General features: G+C 38.4%; 1 protein-coding gene across 2 annotated transcripts in view; it reads right to left on the bottom strand.

The window, feature by feature from the left end:
* SV2C (synaptic vesicle glycoprotein 2C) overlaps positions 1–18,004 on the bottom strand; it is a 280,802-nt gene that overhangs the window by 118,889 nt on the left and 143,909 nt on the right. For both annotated transcript variants that reach the window (XM_069096255.1, XM_069096256.1), the window contains exon 4: positions 445–596. In XM_069096255.1, the coding sequence (XP_068952356.1) occupies positions 445–596 (152 nt within the window). The remainder of the gene's footprint in view (positions 1–444; positions 597–18,004) is intronic.

The raw sequence follows: 18,004 nt of genomic DNA, 5'->3' as shown, positions 1-18,004 counted from the left end.
TCAGGGACACCATGTACTTGGTAGTAAATGGGGTAGTTCCTCATTACCTTGACATAAAGAATCAAGGAAGGAAGATGAGGAAGATGAGAATGACCAGATGGGAAAACATAGACAGAACCAATCAATTATCAATTATCTATGAGTGGATCATCCTTTTTGTAAATTATTTGTGGAGATTCTGCCTCCCTTCCAGATCTTCAGCTGAGTTCTACCATTGGGTAGACCAAAGTAATAATTTTAAACAAGAACAAAATTCAGCTCATATCACTGTTGAATTGTTCTTAAATTTTCCAGATCTATGGAAATGAGCTAAAGAACTGAAACAGATGAGATGGAGAAATTTGTACATGCTCTTGTTCTTAGGTTGGCATCTCACAGTACTGAGGAATAGGCTGAAAAAAATCCATGACTTGTACATAATCCAGTGAAAATCAAGCTTCTTACCATAGTGAGGGATAATGGCCCAAGCCATGGCTGAGGCGTAGATGCCCCCAATCATCCAGAACATGCAGAGCCAGCTCAGGTGTTCCCCTCGTTTCTCCCGGGCAAGTACTTCGGCAAAATAGGAAAAGACAGTTGGCACAGCTCCTCCAATCCTGCCAAGAGACAAGAGATGAACATGAAAACTAAGGTAGGAAATGTTGACCCCATGTAAAATGCAAGTCTGGAACAGTTTTCCCTACTTGGTGACAGATCAAGGTCAGTGAGGTATACTGGACCTGGCCAAGTGGGAAATGATACTCCGGCAGAGATATGAGTTAGTCTTTTTACTAAGCTTGTGCGTGTGTGTGTGTGTGTGTGTATGTGTGCACATTTAATTTCCTTGATCATCAGTTTGCTCATCTGAAAAATTAGAGGTTTAGATTAAAAGGGCCTCTGAGGTCCCTTTTTCCCTCTAGATCGAGGACTCTTAACCTGGCACCCAATCTTGAGAGGTCTGTGGACTCAGGTGGGAAATATATTTTGATAACTATATTTCAATATAATTAGCTTCATTTGCAACTCTCTGCATTTTATTCTATGCCTTAAAAAACATTATTCTGAGACAGGGTCTACAGGCTTCACCAGACTGCCAAATGGATCCAAAACGCAATTAAAGGTGAAGGATCTTTGTCCTACATCTATGATTCTCTGATGTGGAGTCATTATAGTATCAAACTTTGAATTGGTCTAAAATCTGATTAAGTTTCAGCTCCAAAGCAACAGTGTGACAGAGCGCCTTTTGTCTGCTACTGATGCTAATTCCTGAGAAGGAGAATCTTGTTATGGTTTTCCTTCAAGTTTTGAATAAATTCTTCATTTATGCATCCCAATTTCACTTAACATGCAAATAAACAAGGATTAGAAGGCTAGGGGTATAAGACGAGGGGAAAGGAGATATAGGAACTATGTACTTGTCACATAATAAGCAATTAATAAATGTCTTTTTATCTATTCATTCATTCATGTAGTGCTTAATATGAAATAGAAAGACAGGGTCTCCCATGAGGCTTTCAAGGAAGTCAATCTACTGTGATTGTAACAATATTTCTTATTAGCACAGCTTTGTACATTAATATAACTATTCTTCACCAGAACAGACAACAGAAGATTACTATTGAGCAACATATCATCTAGTACAAAGAGGAACTACAGTCAGCAGCCATGGGCCCTGTTCCCACTTTGGCTAAGTCAGTCCACCTCTAAGTATTCATATTTTCTCAAATGCCAGGCTTCTTATTGTTATTCTGTTATTTCAGTCATGTCCAGCTCTTCATGACCCCATGTGGAGTTTTCTTGGCAGAGCCACTGGAGTGGTTTGCCATGTCCTTCTCCAGATAATTTTACAGATGAGGAAACAGAGGCAAATAGGGTTAAGTGATTTGCCCAGTCTGAGACTGGATTTAAACTCAAGGAGATGAGTGTTCCTGACTCTAGACCTAGTGATCTATCCACTATACCACCAGACTACAAAGAATTAAGTTAGATTAATTTTTCCCCCCAGATGTATAATTTCATTGGTGTAGGGGAACTCCTGGTGTGGAAACTCCTTTCACCAATATAGATGGGCTACTCCTCTGCAACTTATCATCTTAGAGTCTGGGGATGGGACACTGAGATGTTAAGTAATTTGCTTATGATTGTATAGTAGAGGCAGGACATGACCCTAGGTCTTCTAGACTCTTCTATCTACCACCTGGTGAGGTGTTAATAATTTTTTTTATAGATCAGAACACTCAGGCAGATAGATGTTAAGTAACCTTTCTAGGGCCAAACAGGTAGTGAGGGTCTGAGGCAGGTTTTGAACTCTGGCCTTCTTGACTCCAAATCTAGCAGCATGCTGTAAACTATGCCACCTAGCTACCTCTGAAATTTATCTTCAGAAACTTGATATTGATCAACATGTATATCCTACAATCTGTGGTATTTGTTGTCTTTTTGTGACTTTAATTTTATAATTTTGCAGCTTTTGAACACTGGAGCTATAACACTGGATAGCAGTAATGTATCAGGAGCTTAGTTTGAATGAAAAATTTGGCCTTGGGTTCAGATAGAGATCTTTGTCCCAGTCTCCATAGATTTATAATGATGAACACCACTTATAATGGCATTATGGTATTATAATGAATACAATACCATTTATAATGATGAACATACTGTGAACTTTTTATACAAATATAGCTCCTTAATGAAATAGATTTCATATAATGACATTAACCACAATATTAATACTAAGGATATCAAATATAGCTTCTGATTTCCAGGTCTTGTTTCTTCCAGGAAGATCCAGAAAGGGTTCACCCACTTGTTCCTTTCTCTTAACCTCCTGTAGTAGACTATGCCACCCAAATGCTCAAGGATTTTTTTTTGGGGGGGGAACTCTACAGGAACAGATAGAGACCATATGCTTCTGAGGGTTCTATCACTGGAACAGGTTTCCCCAGGATGCCAGGAGAGATTGTTTCCACTGGTGGAGAATACCAGCTTCAATGGTCCCTTAAAAATAAGCTAAGCAGTCCCATAAGATGGGACCCCTTCTGAAAAGGAAAATAATTAGGGGGCCCCTGGGAGGGATAACCTAGTGGATCTGCAAAGAATTAAAAAAGGGGAAGATAAGGAACTGTCTTCGAGGCCCTAAAAGATTGTTAAAAAATGCCTAAGCGGGGGCAGCTAGGTGGCACAGTGAATAGAGCATCAGTCCTGGAATCAGGAAGACCTGAGTTCAAATCTGGCCTCAGACACTTAACACTTACTAGCTGTGTGACCTTGGACAAGTCACTTAACGCCAACTGCCCTGCCTTCCCCCCTCCAAAAAAAGAAAAAAGAAAAAAAAATACCTAAGCTGAGAAAATATGGAGGAGAGGGAAAGGAGTAGTGATTTAGTCTAAAGTATTTATATTGTATGTGCCTGCCCTTTTTCCTCTTCATTTTTTACATTTTAGCAATAACAGAGAAAGAAGACAGGGTAAGGAGAGAGTAGTCTTTCTCCCACTCAATGCCCTATGATATCCATAATTTTATTCATCAACATAAAGGTATGGACATCGAGAAAGGCTCCATAAGCCTCAGTAGGAATAAGAAGAACTTACATGACAGTCTAGGAAACAACATTCCTGCACCACAGTATAACCACTGGTAGGAAACAAGCATTTATTAAGCTGTTTTTATGTGCCAGGCATTGTGTTGAGTGCTGGGGATACAAATACAAGCAAAAAGGAAGCTAGTTCCTGCCCTCAAAGAGTTTACAATCTACTGGGAGAAGGCCACATACAAAAGAGAGCTGACTACCACATCAATATTGCAATATTGGAAATACAACTCTACCCATAGTTACAGTTCATGTAGAAGACCAAGGAATGAACCTCAGATCCTAAGTCCTGGAAGTGAGTGAAATACTAGAACAGACATAATATGAGTCCAAACTCATTTGGAAAACCAGTTCCTTGGATTCCTTCTGACCACATATTTCCCCTGTTTTTTTTTCCCCCCTTTGGGTCCCGATGCTTCTGCAATGTTCAAGTCAAATCAACAAGCATTTATTGAAGGCCTACTATGTACCAGGTACTATGCTAAGCACTGAGAATTTGCTGGAAAAAAAGAAAGATTCCTGGCCCGTGCTTGATCCGTGACTTTCCCACAGTCATACAGATACTACACGCCACATGCAGAACTTAAACCCAAGTCTGTCTGACTGAAAATCAGATATTAATATATGATGTCATTCCAATTTCCACCCTAATGATAATGTTAAAAAATTTCCAAATTGACTCCTTGCTTCTAGTCTCTCCCTTAATCCACCCTCCATATGGCCATGAAAATAATCTTGTTAAAACTCTGATCTGACAACATTGCTCTATCTCTAGAGGATAAAATATAAACTCTTCAATATGGCATTAAAAGTCCTTTACAGTCTAGCTGCAATTCACTTTTCCAGGTTCATTTTGAATCACTCCCCTTTATTTATTAATTTTTTCAAATGCTTTATTAACTTCTGGTTTACATCATACATTTCTGCCAGATTTTGAGTGACAAATTTTCTCCCTGTTTTTCCCTTACCCACCGCCCCAAAATAGCAGTCCCACAAGATATCCCCTGCTCCAATCTGTTCTCTCCCATATCTTCTCCCATACCCCCTTTGACTTTTCCAGTAGGGCATGGTGGATCTTTATGCCCCAGTGCCTGTATATCTTATTTCCCAATTACATGTAAAATAGTATTAATAATTGTATTTATATATTTTTAAACATTTGATTTTAAAATTTGAATTCCAGATTCATTCCTTCCTCCCTTGTCACCCACCCTTACTGGGAAGATAAGCAGTTCAGTATAGGTTGTACATATGTAGCTAATGCAAAACATTACCATAGTAGATATATTGTAAAAGACTGACTATATTTCCCTCCCTCCTATCCCACCTCCCACTTGTTCTATTCTCTACTTTGATCCTGTCTCTTTTCAAAAGTGGGTGCTTCCAACTTCCCTCCCCCCAGCCTGCCCTCCCTTCCATCATCCCCCCTCTACTATCCCTTCCCCATTACTCACTTATAGGGTGAGATACCCTATTTAGTGTTTATGTCATTCCCTCCCTGAGTCAAACTCAATGAGAATAGGGTTTTTCCTTTTTGCCTTCCTGTTCTTCCCCTCCACTGTAACCACTTTTCCTTGCCTCTTCTATATGAGACAGTTTACCCCATTCTGTCTCTCATCTCCTCTCATTAAAATTAATTATATTATAATTAATAAATATTTATTATATATTTTATATTTATATGTAATTAATATAATTATAAAATAATAAAAATTATAAATAAATATAATTATATATAATTATACATTAAAATAAAGGAAACATATTTCTCTCTCACCTCTTAATTTCACCTTTTAAGTATCATCCCTTCCTATTAAATTAGTCCTGTGCCCTCTATCTATGCATACCTGTAAACACATATACACACATTCCCATATGTATTCATATGCCCATATACCCTCATATATAGACATATATATTTCTATTACCTTCAACTACTGAGAAAAGTTTCATAAGTTACAATTATCGTTTTTCCATGTAGGAATGTTAATAGTTCAACTTTGATAAGTTCCTTATGATTTCTTTTCCCTGTTTACTTTCTCATGCTTCTCTTGCTTCTTGTATCTGAATGTCAAATTTTCTATTCAACTCTGGTTTTTTCAGCAAGAATGCTTGAAAGTCCACTATTCCACTGAATGACCATATTTTCCCCTGAAACATGATACTCAGTTTTGCTGGGTAGGTGACTCTTGGTTTTAATCCCAGCTCCTTTGACCTCCGGAATATCATATTCCAAGCCCTTCAACCCCTCAGTGTAGAAGCTGCCAGATCCTAGGTTATCCTGATTGTTTCAATATTCAAATTGTTTCTTCTTGGCTGCTTGTAATATTCTCTCTTTGATCTGGGAATTTCGGAACCTGGCTATAATATTCCTAGGAGTTTTCTTTTTGGGATCTTTTTCAGGAGGTGATTGGTAGATTCTTTCAACCTCTATTTTGCCCTCTGGTTCGAAAACATCAGGGCAGTTTTCTTTGAGAATTTCTTGGAGGATGATTTCTAGGTTCTTTCTTTGATCATGGCTTTCAGGTAGTCCAATAATTTTAAAATTATCTCTCCTGGATCTCTTTTCCAGGTCAGTGGTTTTTCCCATGAGATATTTCACATTGCCTTCTATTCTTTCATTTGTTTGGATCTGTTTAATAGCATCTTGATTTCTTATAAAGTCATTAGCTTCCATTTGCTCCAATCCAATTCTGAAGGAATGATTCTCTTCAGTGAGTTTTTGAGATTCTTTTTTCATCTGGCAAATCAGCTTTTTTTTTTTTTTTAAAGCAATCAGGGTTAAGTAACTTGCTCAAGGTTACACAGCAAGTTATTTCTGGGTGTGGTGCCAAGTATCTGAGCCCGGATTTGATCCCCAGGTCATCCCGACACTGGAGCTGGTGCTCTTACTTGCTGAGCCACCTGGCCGCCCCTCAAATTTGGCTTTTTAAAGCATTCCTCTCCTCATTGCCTTTTTGAGCCTCTTTTGCCATTTGAGTTAGTCTATTTTTTAAGGTTTTTTTCCTCAGTCAGGCTGTTGACTCTCATTTCATAATTTTCTTGCATTGTTCTCATTTTTCTTCCCAATTTTTCCTCCACTTCTCTTATTTGCTTCTTAAGGCCCTCTATGGCCTGTAACCAGCTCATATTTTTCTTGGAAGCTTTTGGTGCAGGAGTTCTGACTTCACTGTCTTCCTCCTGTTCCATGATTTGATCCTTTTTTTCCCCAAAATGGTATTCTAATGCTGGATTGCTTTGCTTGGTTTGCTTCCTTTGCCTGCTCATTTTGCCACTCAATTACTTGACTTTTAGACTTTTTGCCACAGTAGGTCTCTGCTACCAGACAGGGGAGCTTCGCACCAAATGCTGGGGTTTTCTCAGCTGTCAGAGGTATTAGTTGGATGCCTTCTTTGAAGACTCCACAAGCCCTGGCAAGCTGGTCACACACCCCAGGACCTCCACCCTAGACCACAATCCAGATCCAAGCAGGTTAAAGCAAAAGCAATTACTCCTCAGACTGGTCACTTGGTTCCCCCTACATTCTGAAGGCCAGGAGCTGAAGCTGCCACGTGGGTGTGGCTGCATGGCCAAGGCTCTTCAGCCACTTCTCGCCCCAAAGGAAAAGCCAACTACTGGATCCCAAAATCCACACTGCACCGACCTCTCACTTTGTCCTTTGCATCTATGCATTGATAATTCTGGAAATGGCCACAGCTGCTGGTGATCTGGAGCCCCTCCAGCTGGTGGTTGGTCAGGCCCACCCTGGGGCTAAAACCTTGGCGTGGGGCCTGCTCCCAGAGCACTCTGCTGGCCAATTCCTGCCAGCCTGCTGGGCTGTCCTCAGCAGGAGGTTAGCTTCTTTGTGTCATTTTGCGGGTTCTTTAGCTCCCAAGTTTGTTCAGAGTCCTCTTTTACATGAATTGGGGGAGGTGGAAACTGGAGTCCTGTGGAAATCCTGTTTCTACCCATCACTCCCGTTTATGAACTCTCTCTTCCACTCAAACTGGACTACTTGGTGTTCCCTCTTTATTATATTCCATCTCTCACCTCTAAGTGTTGGCAAAAGCAGCCTGCTGTGCCTGGAATGCTTTCTCTCCTCACCTTACCCTAATGTAGTAGTTCTCAAATTTTTTGACCTTTACTCTTCAAATTTATTAGGATGCCACCAAAAGTTTTGTTTAGGTGTATTATATTTATTGATATTTACTGTAAAACAACTTAATATTATTCTGAAAATAGTTTTGTCCTTGCAGACCCCTTGTAAGGGTCTCAAGGACCCCCAGGGTCCCCTAGATCACACCTGAAAAATTCTGTCCTAGTAGAATCCTTAGTTATCTTCAAGGCTAAAATCCAGTGCCATCACCTAAGGGGAGTCTTCTGATTCCTTGGGTTGATCATTCTCTTTCTATCTCTATCTCTGTCTTTGTCTCTGTCTGCCTCTGTCTTTGTCTCTGTCTGCCTCTGTCTTTCTCCCTCTCTGTCTGTCCCTCCAAATTATATTGTATTTATGTGTCAGTTTACATGCTGTATCCTCTAGTAAAATGAAATCTCCTTGAAGACAGAGATTGCATTTCATTTTGTGTTTGTATCTAGTGTCTTAACAGAGTTCCTTACTCTTAGCAGGTACTTAATAAATGCCTTTTGAATTCAATTGAAAAAGGAGGCATCCATTTAGCTATGAGTAGATTTTCAGAATGTCACTAATATCCATATTTGACATATGTACCTAATGTTGCAAAGAGATCTGCTTGATTGTTTAATCAGGGCCTACTTTTTAAAATCTTTTGATATAACAAAAAGATATTAGAGAATTTGTGTCCTTCCTGAATATTTGAGCCAATTAAAGGGAAAGCTTTAGTTTTTCTCTTCAGTCTCCTTGAATTCAATACTTCTCCATCCTTTTTTCATTAAAAGGAAGTTGATGAGAAAGAGAAGCAAGTGATATGCAGAGATAGAGAGAAAAACTCCAATTCCTCCCAATAAATTTCTCTGCTAGTTAGCTTGTGAATATTTGTTTTATTTGGACTTTTCCTATTTCACCTTAGTAGTATAAATGTATGTAACCTTATTTGAATATAATAATAAAGTCATGTGCTACTTTGCCTGGATGAATTCCTTATCAGTATCTTGATCTAGTAGTTTCAATATGCATTGCCTCAGTTTAAGGAGCTTTTATTCCCTTAGGAACAGAACATTTTGAACAAAATTTAAATAAGATCTTTTACATGGATTTAAAGTGGCTTCATTACAACACCATTTCCAGATTGTAACTGTAGAAAGTTCATGGCGCAAAACAATATACGCAGTTTCTTCAACAATAGAGAACAACAGCTAAATGAAAGTGAGACTGATGATTAGCTATAGTGAGTAGTCAGGCTATCTCTTCTATGAGGACAGGTAAGACAGAGGGTAATGACAGTGAGAAGTTTGGTGGGATCATATTTACTGGCTTTAATCTTCTCACTGAAGGATGAGGACAGGTCATTAGAAATAAGTGCTAGAGTTAAGGGGGCTCATGGTTCTACGAGAAAGTAAATGGGTTTAGAACAGTTGCTGTGGAGAATCAGCAAAGTAATTGGTAGCTGTTTTGGGGGGTTTTCTTGGCAAAGATACTGGAGTAGTTTGCCATTCTTTCTCTCTTTTTACAGAGAATGAAGCTGAGGCAAATAGGATTAAGTTATTTACCCAGGGTCATATACCTAGTAGGTATCTGAGGATGGATTTGAACTCAGGAAAATGCGTCTTCTTGACTCCAGGCCCAACATTCTATCTACTGTGCCACCTAGTTGCACAAAATTTTTGATAAGATTAGAATAAACAGAACTGTCAAGCACCAGTGAGGGTCTATCTTTGATTATGTTCTAAAATATTCATGGGGGGTGAAATTGTCTTAATTTTACAACTTTCTTAACTGATAATCAGCAATCCTGAAGTAGGAGTAGAAAAATTGGATAGTGAGGGTTAAAAAAAGTAATAATTCATAGGTTAGGAGTGATAGAAGGGTAGGGGTCAAGGGATTCCAGGGTAGTGGCCAGTGAAACATTACATTGACAGATCACAGGATTAAGATTTGTATGGAGGCAAGTGAAACAGTGTCCATTCTGGTGGAAGTGGACCAGGAGAATAGGGCTGGACCAAGGGAATAAGGGATTAGCTTGTGTGAGAATGTGGGGGACAGACGGATATGAGGTTGTGGTCAGAGAGTAGAATGACAAATTTCTGAATTTTGAGCATTAAAACTGTAAGAGACAATAAAGTTTCAGGTGTGACCATGATGCTGTGTGACCTAATTTGAGTACATAAGGAAGCAGATGGAATGTGGCACAATAGATAAGAGTGCTGGAAATGAAATTCCATGACATGGCAGGGATGTCTACTAAGAAGAGCTGGTTCCCCAACTGATAAATGGTCAAAGGATATGAACAGGCAGTTTTCAGAGGAAGAAATTAAACCTATCTATAGTCACATGAAAAAATGCTCTAAATCACTATTGATTAGAGAAATGCACATATCACACTTGTCAGATTGGCTAACATGACAAAACAGGAAAATTATATATGCTGGAGAAGATGTGGGAAAATTTGAACACTAATGCATTGTTGGTGGAGTTGTGAACTAATATAACCATTTAGGAGAGCAATTTGGAACTATGCCCAAAAGGCTGAAAAAATGTGCTTACCCTTTGACCCAGCAATGCCACTTCTAGGGCTGTATCCCAAAGAAATCATATAAATGAGAAAAGGACCCACATGTACAAAAATATTTATAGCAGCTCTTTTTGTAGTGTCAAAGAATTAGAAATTGAAGAGATGCCCATCAATTAGGGAATAGCTGAGCAAATTATGGCATATCAATGTAATGAAATACTATTGTGCTATAAGAAATGATGAGCACTGGTTGGCTTCGTGCCACAGTGAATAGAGTACTGGCCCTGAAGTCAGGACTTGAGTTCAAATCCAGCCTCAGTTAACACACTTACTAGACGTGTGACTTTGGGCAAGTCACTTAACCCCAATTTCCCTCCCAAAAGAAAAGAAAGGAAGAGCAGACAGACTTCATCATAGCCTGGAGAGACATGTATAAACTGATGCTGGGTGAGGGGAGCAGAACAAGGAGAACATTGTACACAGTTACAGCCACATTGTGCAATGACTAACTTTGATAGACTCTTTTTAGTAATGCAAGATTCTAAGACAACTCCAAAAGGCTCACGATGAAAAATTCCATCCACATCAAGAGAAAGTATAGAGTCTGAATGCAGATTGAAGTATACTATTTGCTCTCTCTCTTTTTTGTTTTGTTTTGTTTCTTCTTTCTCATGGCATACCCAGGATGGCCACTAGCACAGGTTCTTAGATCTGCTTTACGAAGAAAGACAGCTGTTCAAGGGGTGAAAAATCTTTTAAAATTACATTCATTAATTCAGGGGAAAAGTCAGCACTCAACTTCAGAGAAAATACAAGCAGAGAAATAAAGACCAACAGACATGGCTTCTAACTGTCTGAGAAATTAGCACAGATCAGCAGACAGATACAACTGTCTGACCAAGGCAATACATACATAGTTACCAGAGAGAGAAGCACCAACATCTGGGTTTTTCAAAGCTGGGTGGCTCCTAACAACTATCCAGTCTCATCTGGTCAAATCACAAGAACACTCTTCAGCTTCAGCTCCTGGCCTGCAGAGTGTAGGGGGACCAAGTGACAAGTCTGGGGGATAATTGCTCTTGCTTTAACGTGCTTGGATCTGGATTGCAGTCAAGGGTGGAGGTCATGGGGTGTGTGTCCAGCTTGCCAGAGCGTGTGGTGGCCTCAGAGAGGGCACCCATCTAATACCTCTGGCAGCTGAGAAAACCCTAGCATTTGGGATGAAAGCTCCCCTGTCTGGTGGCAGAGTCCTATTATGGCAAAAATCCCAGGAATCAAGTGACTGAGGGGCGACATGACCAAACAAAGGAAACAAAGCAGACAGAAGATTCCAACATTAGACTCCCATTTTGGGGACAAAAAGGAGCAAAGCATGGAACAGGAGGAAGACAGTGAAGTCAGAACTCCTGCACCAAAACCTTCAAAGGAAAACATGAGCTGGTTACAGGCCATAGAGGACCTTAAGAAGCAGATAAGAGAAGTGGAGGAAAAATTGGGAAGAGAAATGAGAACAATGCAAGAAAATTACAAAATGAGAGTCAAAAGCCTGACTGAGGAAAAAAACACCTTAAAAAATAGACTACCTCAAATGGCAACAGAGGCTCAAAAAGGCAATGAGGAGAAGAATGCCTTAAAAAGCCAAATTTGCCAGATGGAAAAAGAATCTCAAAAGCTCACTGAGGAGAATTACTGCTTCAGAATTAGATTGGAGCAAATGGAAGCTAATGACTTTATGAGAAATCAAGATGTTGTTAAACAGGTCCAAACAAATGAAAGAATAGAAGGCAATGTGAAATATCTCATGGGAAAAACCACTGACCTGGAAAAGAGATCCACGAGAGATAATTTAAAAATCATTGGACGACCTGAAAGCTATGATCAAAGTAAGAACCTAGAAATCATCCTCCAGGAAGTTCTCAAAGAAAACTGCCCTGCTGCTTTAGAACCAGAGGGCAAAATAGGGGTTGAAAGAATCTACCGATCACCTCCTGAAAAAGATCCCCAAAAGAAAACTCCTAGGAATATTATAGCCAGGTTCTGAAATTCCCAGATCAAAGAGAGAATATTACAAGCAGCCAGGAAGAAACAATTTGAATATTATGTAAACACAATCAGGATAACCCAGGATCTGGCAGCTTCTACGCTGAGGGATTGAAGGGCTTGGAATATGATATTCTGGAGGGCAAAGGAGCTGGGATTAAAACCAAGAGTCACCTACCCAGCAAAACTGAGTATCATGTTTCAGGGGAAAATATGGTCATTCAGTGGAATAGAGGACTTTGAAGCTTTCTTGATGAAAAAACCAGAGTTGAACAGAAAATTTGACATTCAGGTATAAGTAGCAAGAAAAGCTTGAGAAGGTAAACAAGGAAAAGAAATCATATGGAATTTATCAAAGTTGAACTATTAACATTCCTATATGGAAAAACAATAATTGTAACTGATGAAACTTTTCTCAGTAGTTGAAGGGAATTGAAATATATATATTTATATATGAGGGTATATTGGCATATGAATACATATGTGAATATGTGTATATGTGTTTACAGGTATGCATAGATAGAGGACACAGGACCAATTTAATAGGAAGGGATGATACTTGAAAGGGGAAATTAAGAGGTGATAGAAGAATATAATGAGAGGAGATGGGGAGAGACAGAATGGGGTAAACTATATCATATAGAAGAGGCAAGGGAAAATGGTTACAATGGAGGGGAAGAAAAGGAAGGCAAAAGGGAATGAGTCAACCTTATTTCCATTGAATTTGGCTTGAGGAGGGAATGAAATACACACTAAATAGGGTATCTCACCCTATAGGAGAGTAGGGGCAAAGGGGATGAGAGGGAAGGCAGGCTGGGGTGGGGAGGATAGTTGGAAGCACCCACTTTTGAAAAGGGATGGGATCAAAGTAGAGAATAGAATAAGTGGGAGGTGGGATAGGAGGGAGTGAAATATAGTCAGTCTTTTACAATATATCTACTATGTTATTGTTTTACATTAGCCATACATGTACAACCTATAATGAACCGCTTATCTTCCTAGTAAGGGTAGGTGACAAGGGAAGAAGGGAAAGAATCTGGAATTCAGTTTTAAAATCAAATGTTTAAATATATATACATATTCTATTATTAATACTATTTTTCATGTAATTGGGAAATAAGATATACTGGCACTGGGGCATAGAGATCCACCATGGCCCACTGGAAACATCGAGAGTGGTATGGGAGAAAATAGGTGAGAAAGCAAATTGGAGGAGGGGATATCCTGTGGGACTGCTATTTTGGGGCAGTGGGTAGGGGAAAAACAGGGAGAAAATTTGTAACTAAAAATCTGGTGGAAATGAATGATGTAAATCAGAAGTTAATAAAGCATTTGAAAAATGAAAAGAAAGAAAGAAAGAGTACTCTTCCAATGAGTGAGACACAAAGCAAAAAGCTAATCTCAGAGTATATATACTTTTTAGAGCCAGAGGGCATCACAACCCTCTTGACTCAGTGCCTAATTAGAAATTAAGAAAATGTGTGAAAGCCTTCTTACAAGCAAGCATCCCTTAAGCAAACTTCCCTTAATGGGCTCCACATGAGGCCTATTAATGGATGAAGATCCTCCATTGGTTATAATTTTTCATTACAATATGACTAATGTGAAAATATGCTTAATATGAATGTATATGTAGAGCCTATATCAGATTGCATTCAGTCTTGGGGCAGGGAAAGGGGAGAAAGGGGGAGAAAATTTAAAACTCAAAATCTTGTGGAACTGAATGTTGTAAACTAAAATTAAATAAATTTTTTTAAAAAAGAGCTGGGTTCAAACTGCACCTCAGTTTACTAGCTGTGTAACCTTGGGCAAGTCACAATATCTCTTGACTTCATTTTGCTTAACTGTAAAACGGTACCAATATCTAAAGCATGTATCTCACAGGGTTGTAATGAGTATTAAGTGAGACAAATCATACAAAGTGCTATAGAAATGTCAATTATTATTGTAGAGGTTGAGAAACTATGCTTTGGTTAAAAGATATGCATGGCAATAAAATATTATCATCCCTGAGGATAATGACAGAGGGTAGAGTGGTGAGGGGAAAAAAAGTAAACCAGGTAGTAAAATAATTGAAAACATTGGGATAATGACTTGGAATTTGGTAGATGGCTAGGACCAAGGATGGGAAGTGGGTAGCAAAGTAGATTGCATAGTTCCCAGTTTCTACAAAACTTTGATTACTATTATATGTCTCAATTAAAATCTTATTATGATTCTGGATCCTCTGTCTATAACAGCTATAACTCACATTTAGTGAAGGTACTGCCAAATGTCAGGATATACTGAGCCCCACTAAATAATGATGAATGTACTCTATGTGGTTTCATTTGCAAGAGGTCAACATGAAAGTTGAATTTCTAGCCAGTTTTAAATAGTCATTATGAGCTAGAATAGTAATAACTAATTTAGTGACTCATGAGAAGCATCATGTTTCAACTAAATGATTCTTGCATGACAGTCTCTAAAAGCATCTATTTGCAAAGAAAACTGAAAGGAATTCTTAAAATCTAGGAATCAATGGCTTATTTTTTAATGTTTAAATTCCCTGCAAAGTTCTTCAATTTCTTACATTCATAAAATAATCTCAATATTTATTCTTACTGCTGTGTACAGGCATAAGTTTTTTAGGATACATTGCTCTTTTTCTTCCCCATTGTCCATTAAGCACAGTGTAATAATTAGTGCATGCCTAAGAATCTACTGTCATTCACAGATAGTCCTCTACTTTCCTGGGGGTAAGGTAGCCCAACTCTTATCTCAGAAGTTCTTATTCTGGTATTTCCTTTCTCTCTTCTTCAATTCTGATACTAAGAAAGTATAGTATAGCCTCAAGACACATTCACCTACAGCATATTAATCCCTTCAGTTAATCAACTGTACCAAAGAAATTCTGATGTCTCTGAACACCTGGACAGAACCAGATTAGAGACTTAAGTGTGTGCCCTCCTTTTGAGATTCAGGGAAAGGAACAGGGTGTGCCCAGTATAAGTGCCTAATAGTAATTCAAGGAGCAGAGGAAGGATAAAAAAATCATATCTAATTTAAATACCATGCAAAAGGGAAATTAATCTAGCTGTACAAAAATATTCATAGCTGGCTTTATTTGCAATTCTAAAAATTAGAAACACCCAAAACAAATATAGATGATATTTATATGGTGCTTTATGGCTTGCAAAACACTTTGTATATACCCTGTCACTGGATACTGAGTACATATTGGCTGGGAATAGCACCAGATTGGAGACCAAAGTCCTAGGTATGAATTCCCGGGCCATTTTTTTTATGGTCTGTGGGAACTTGAGTATGTTCTTTGCTCTCTTAAGCCTTAGATTAATTATCTGTAAAATTATAGTTGGATTGAATAATCTCTAATTCCTCTTCTGGATTTCTTCCCTCTGATAAGAGACACCTGATGATACAGTGGATAAAGTAGTAGGTCTGCAGTCAGGAAGATCTGATTTCAAATCTGATCTTAAACACTTACTGTGGAACCATACAACCTCTGTATGCTTCAGTTCCTAATCTGTAAAGTGGAGTTAATAATAACATCTTTCTTCTCAGGACTGTTATGAGGATCAGTTGTACAAAGCACTTTGCAAACCTTAAAGCATTACATAAATGTTATTATTATTACTAATTATTACTACCTTATAAGGTATATGCTACAGGTTCACTATACCCATTTCATAGGCAAGGAAACAAAAACCCAAAGGGGTTATGCTTCCACATTTAGTAAGCAGCAGAGTGGGAATTCAAACTCAAGTATCTCAACTCCAAGGCAAGTTATATATTTTTATTAGTCTCTTATTGGTTTGTTGATTTGCTTGGTTCTACTGTAAAAAATGAGTAGTATACTGGCCCTGGATTCAGGAGTACCAGAGTTCAAATCCTGCCTCAGACACTTACTAGCCATGTAACCCTGGGAAAGTCACTTAACCCCAATTACCTCCCCCCTCAAAACAAGTACTGCAATGTTTAGGGTTTTATGTATACGGGAGGCAACACAATTTAGTGGAATGATCATTAGCCTCAGAGTCAGTAGAGACATACATTCACTTCCTGCATCAGGGACTTACTAGATAAATGACCACAGAAAACTCACTTAACTTTTCTGAGCCTTAAGTTCCTTTTTTACAAGATGTGGAAATTCATTTCTGCAAGTGGTCTAGCATAGAGGACTATCATGAAAACCATATGAAACAAGCAATGTAAAAGAGGGGATGTAGTGAATAGAGGACTAGAGCTGGAGTCAGTTAACATCCTGTTTCTGACAATAACTGTGTGACCCTGGGCAAGTCCTTTCAATGCTGTCTCGGTTTCTTAATCTGTAAAATGGGGATAATAACAACAGTCTATCTCACAGGTCTGTTATGAGGATAGAATGAGACAATTTTTGTAGAGTTCTTTATAAACCTTATATAAATTGTTGTTTAATCACTTTTCAGTCATGTCCAACTTTTTGTAACCCCATTTTTCTTGGTGAAGATACTTCAGTGGTTTGCCATGTCCTTCTCCAATTAATTTGACAGATGAAGAAACTGAGGCAAACAGTGTTAAGTGGTTTACCCAGGGTCATACAGTTAATCTGTGTCTGAGGTCATATTTGAATTCAGGAAGATGAGTTTTTCTGACTCCAGGCCAAGCTCTCTATCCATTGTGTCACCTAGCTGCCCCATATAAATGTTAGCTATTATTAATTATGAACATTTTTATTTCTAATTTTTGTGTTTATTTGTTTTTGTGGATGATTAAGCTTATAGTTTTTAAAAATCTCTAGCAATAACCAAATTCTCCAGTTTGTATCCTTGCCCCTGCTTGCTCTCTCCTTTCCATATATTATAAGCTCCATCTTGGTCAGCACCTTGGTCAGCTCTCTGGCCAGCTGTCCTGCTTTGCCTTCTTTCCTCTATTCTACTAATCTAATTAGTGCCTCTGGATTTGATCAACACTGAGAAATTAAAGACACTAATTTCTTTCCATCTTTAAACATTCACCTGCCTATGAGAATATTTTCAGTGAAGAAAAGTTATAATTATAATCAATTTAAAACATTCAGATAATATGAGACAAAGGAAGTGCTTAAGTAACTCAAGGAAATTGTAACCGTTATATTTCCCAAGACAAGTGTTGACAGTATATAGAACGCTACTACTTTGCAAGACATTTTCAAAAAGCACAAATGAAGCTTGTCCTATTGATCCTCAACTATTATTTTCTTGGGTGGCTTGTGGATTAGGGTATCATTTGTCTTTTTTCTGTAGGATTTTATTGTTACCATTTTTTCAGACCACTTAAATTGGCAAAAAAAAAAAAAGGTTAAAGCGATAGGTGCCAGAGTATAGATTAAGTACAGAAGCTAATTTGTCAATTGTAAAAAAAATCCATTATCTATAGCATTAAAAGTGCAATTAATTTTGACACCGACATGAAATACATGATGAAACCAATCATATTTCAACATAGGAATAAAAAGGGAAAGACTGAATGCATTCCGGGGAGATGCTGGCTTTGGGTTTTTGATTCAGCCATTGTTGGGACTTCCACACAAGTGAATGGTGTGTCGAGACAAAGCAGAGTGTCATGAAACACATTATACTTACTCTCATATTTGCTGTCACCACACTTTGTGCTTTTTTGTGTTCTTCGTCAATATCTTTTGTCTGTAGGTCACACTGTGTGGCACAGGACTGACGGCAATAAAAGATAGGCTTGGTACTGAAACAAGCCTAGCGGGGAGGGAAGGCATGAGAGAAGGAGAGCTGAA

Source organism: Petaurus breviceps, unplaced genomic scaffold (assembly GCF_028583685.1).
Source record: "Petaurus breviceps papuanus isolate PSGF00001 unplaced genomic scaffold, PetGlider_PUasm1.0 229, whole genome shotgun sequence".
In the NCBI taxonomy this organism is placed as follows: Eukaryota; Metazoa; Chordata; class Mammalia; order Diprotodontia; family Petauridae; genus Petaurus; species Petaurus breviceps.
Note: the sequence above shows the minus strand (reverse complement) of the source record. Positions and strands in the feature narration are given on the sequence as shown.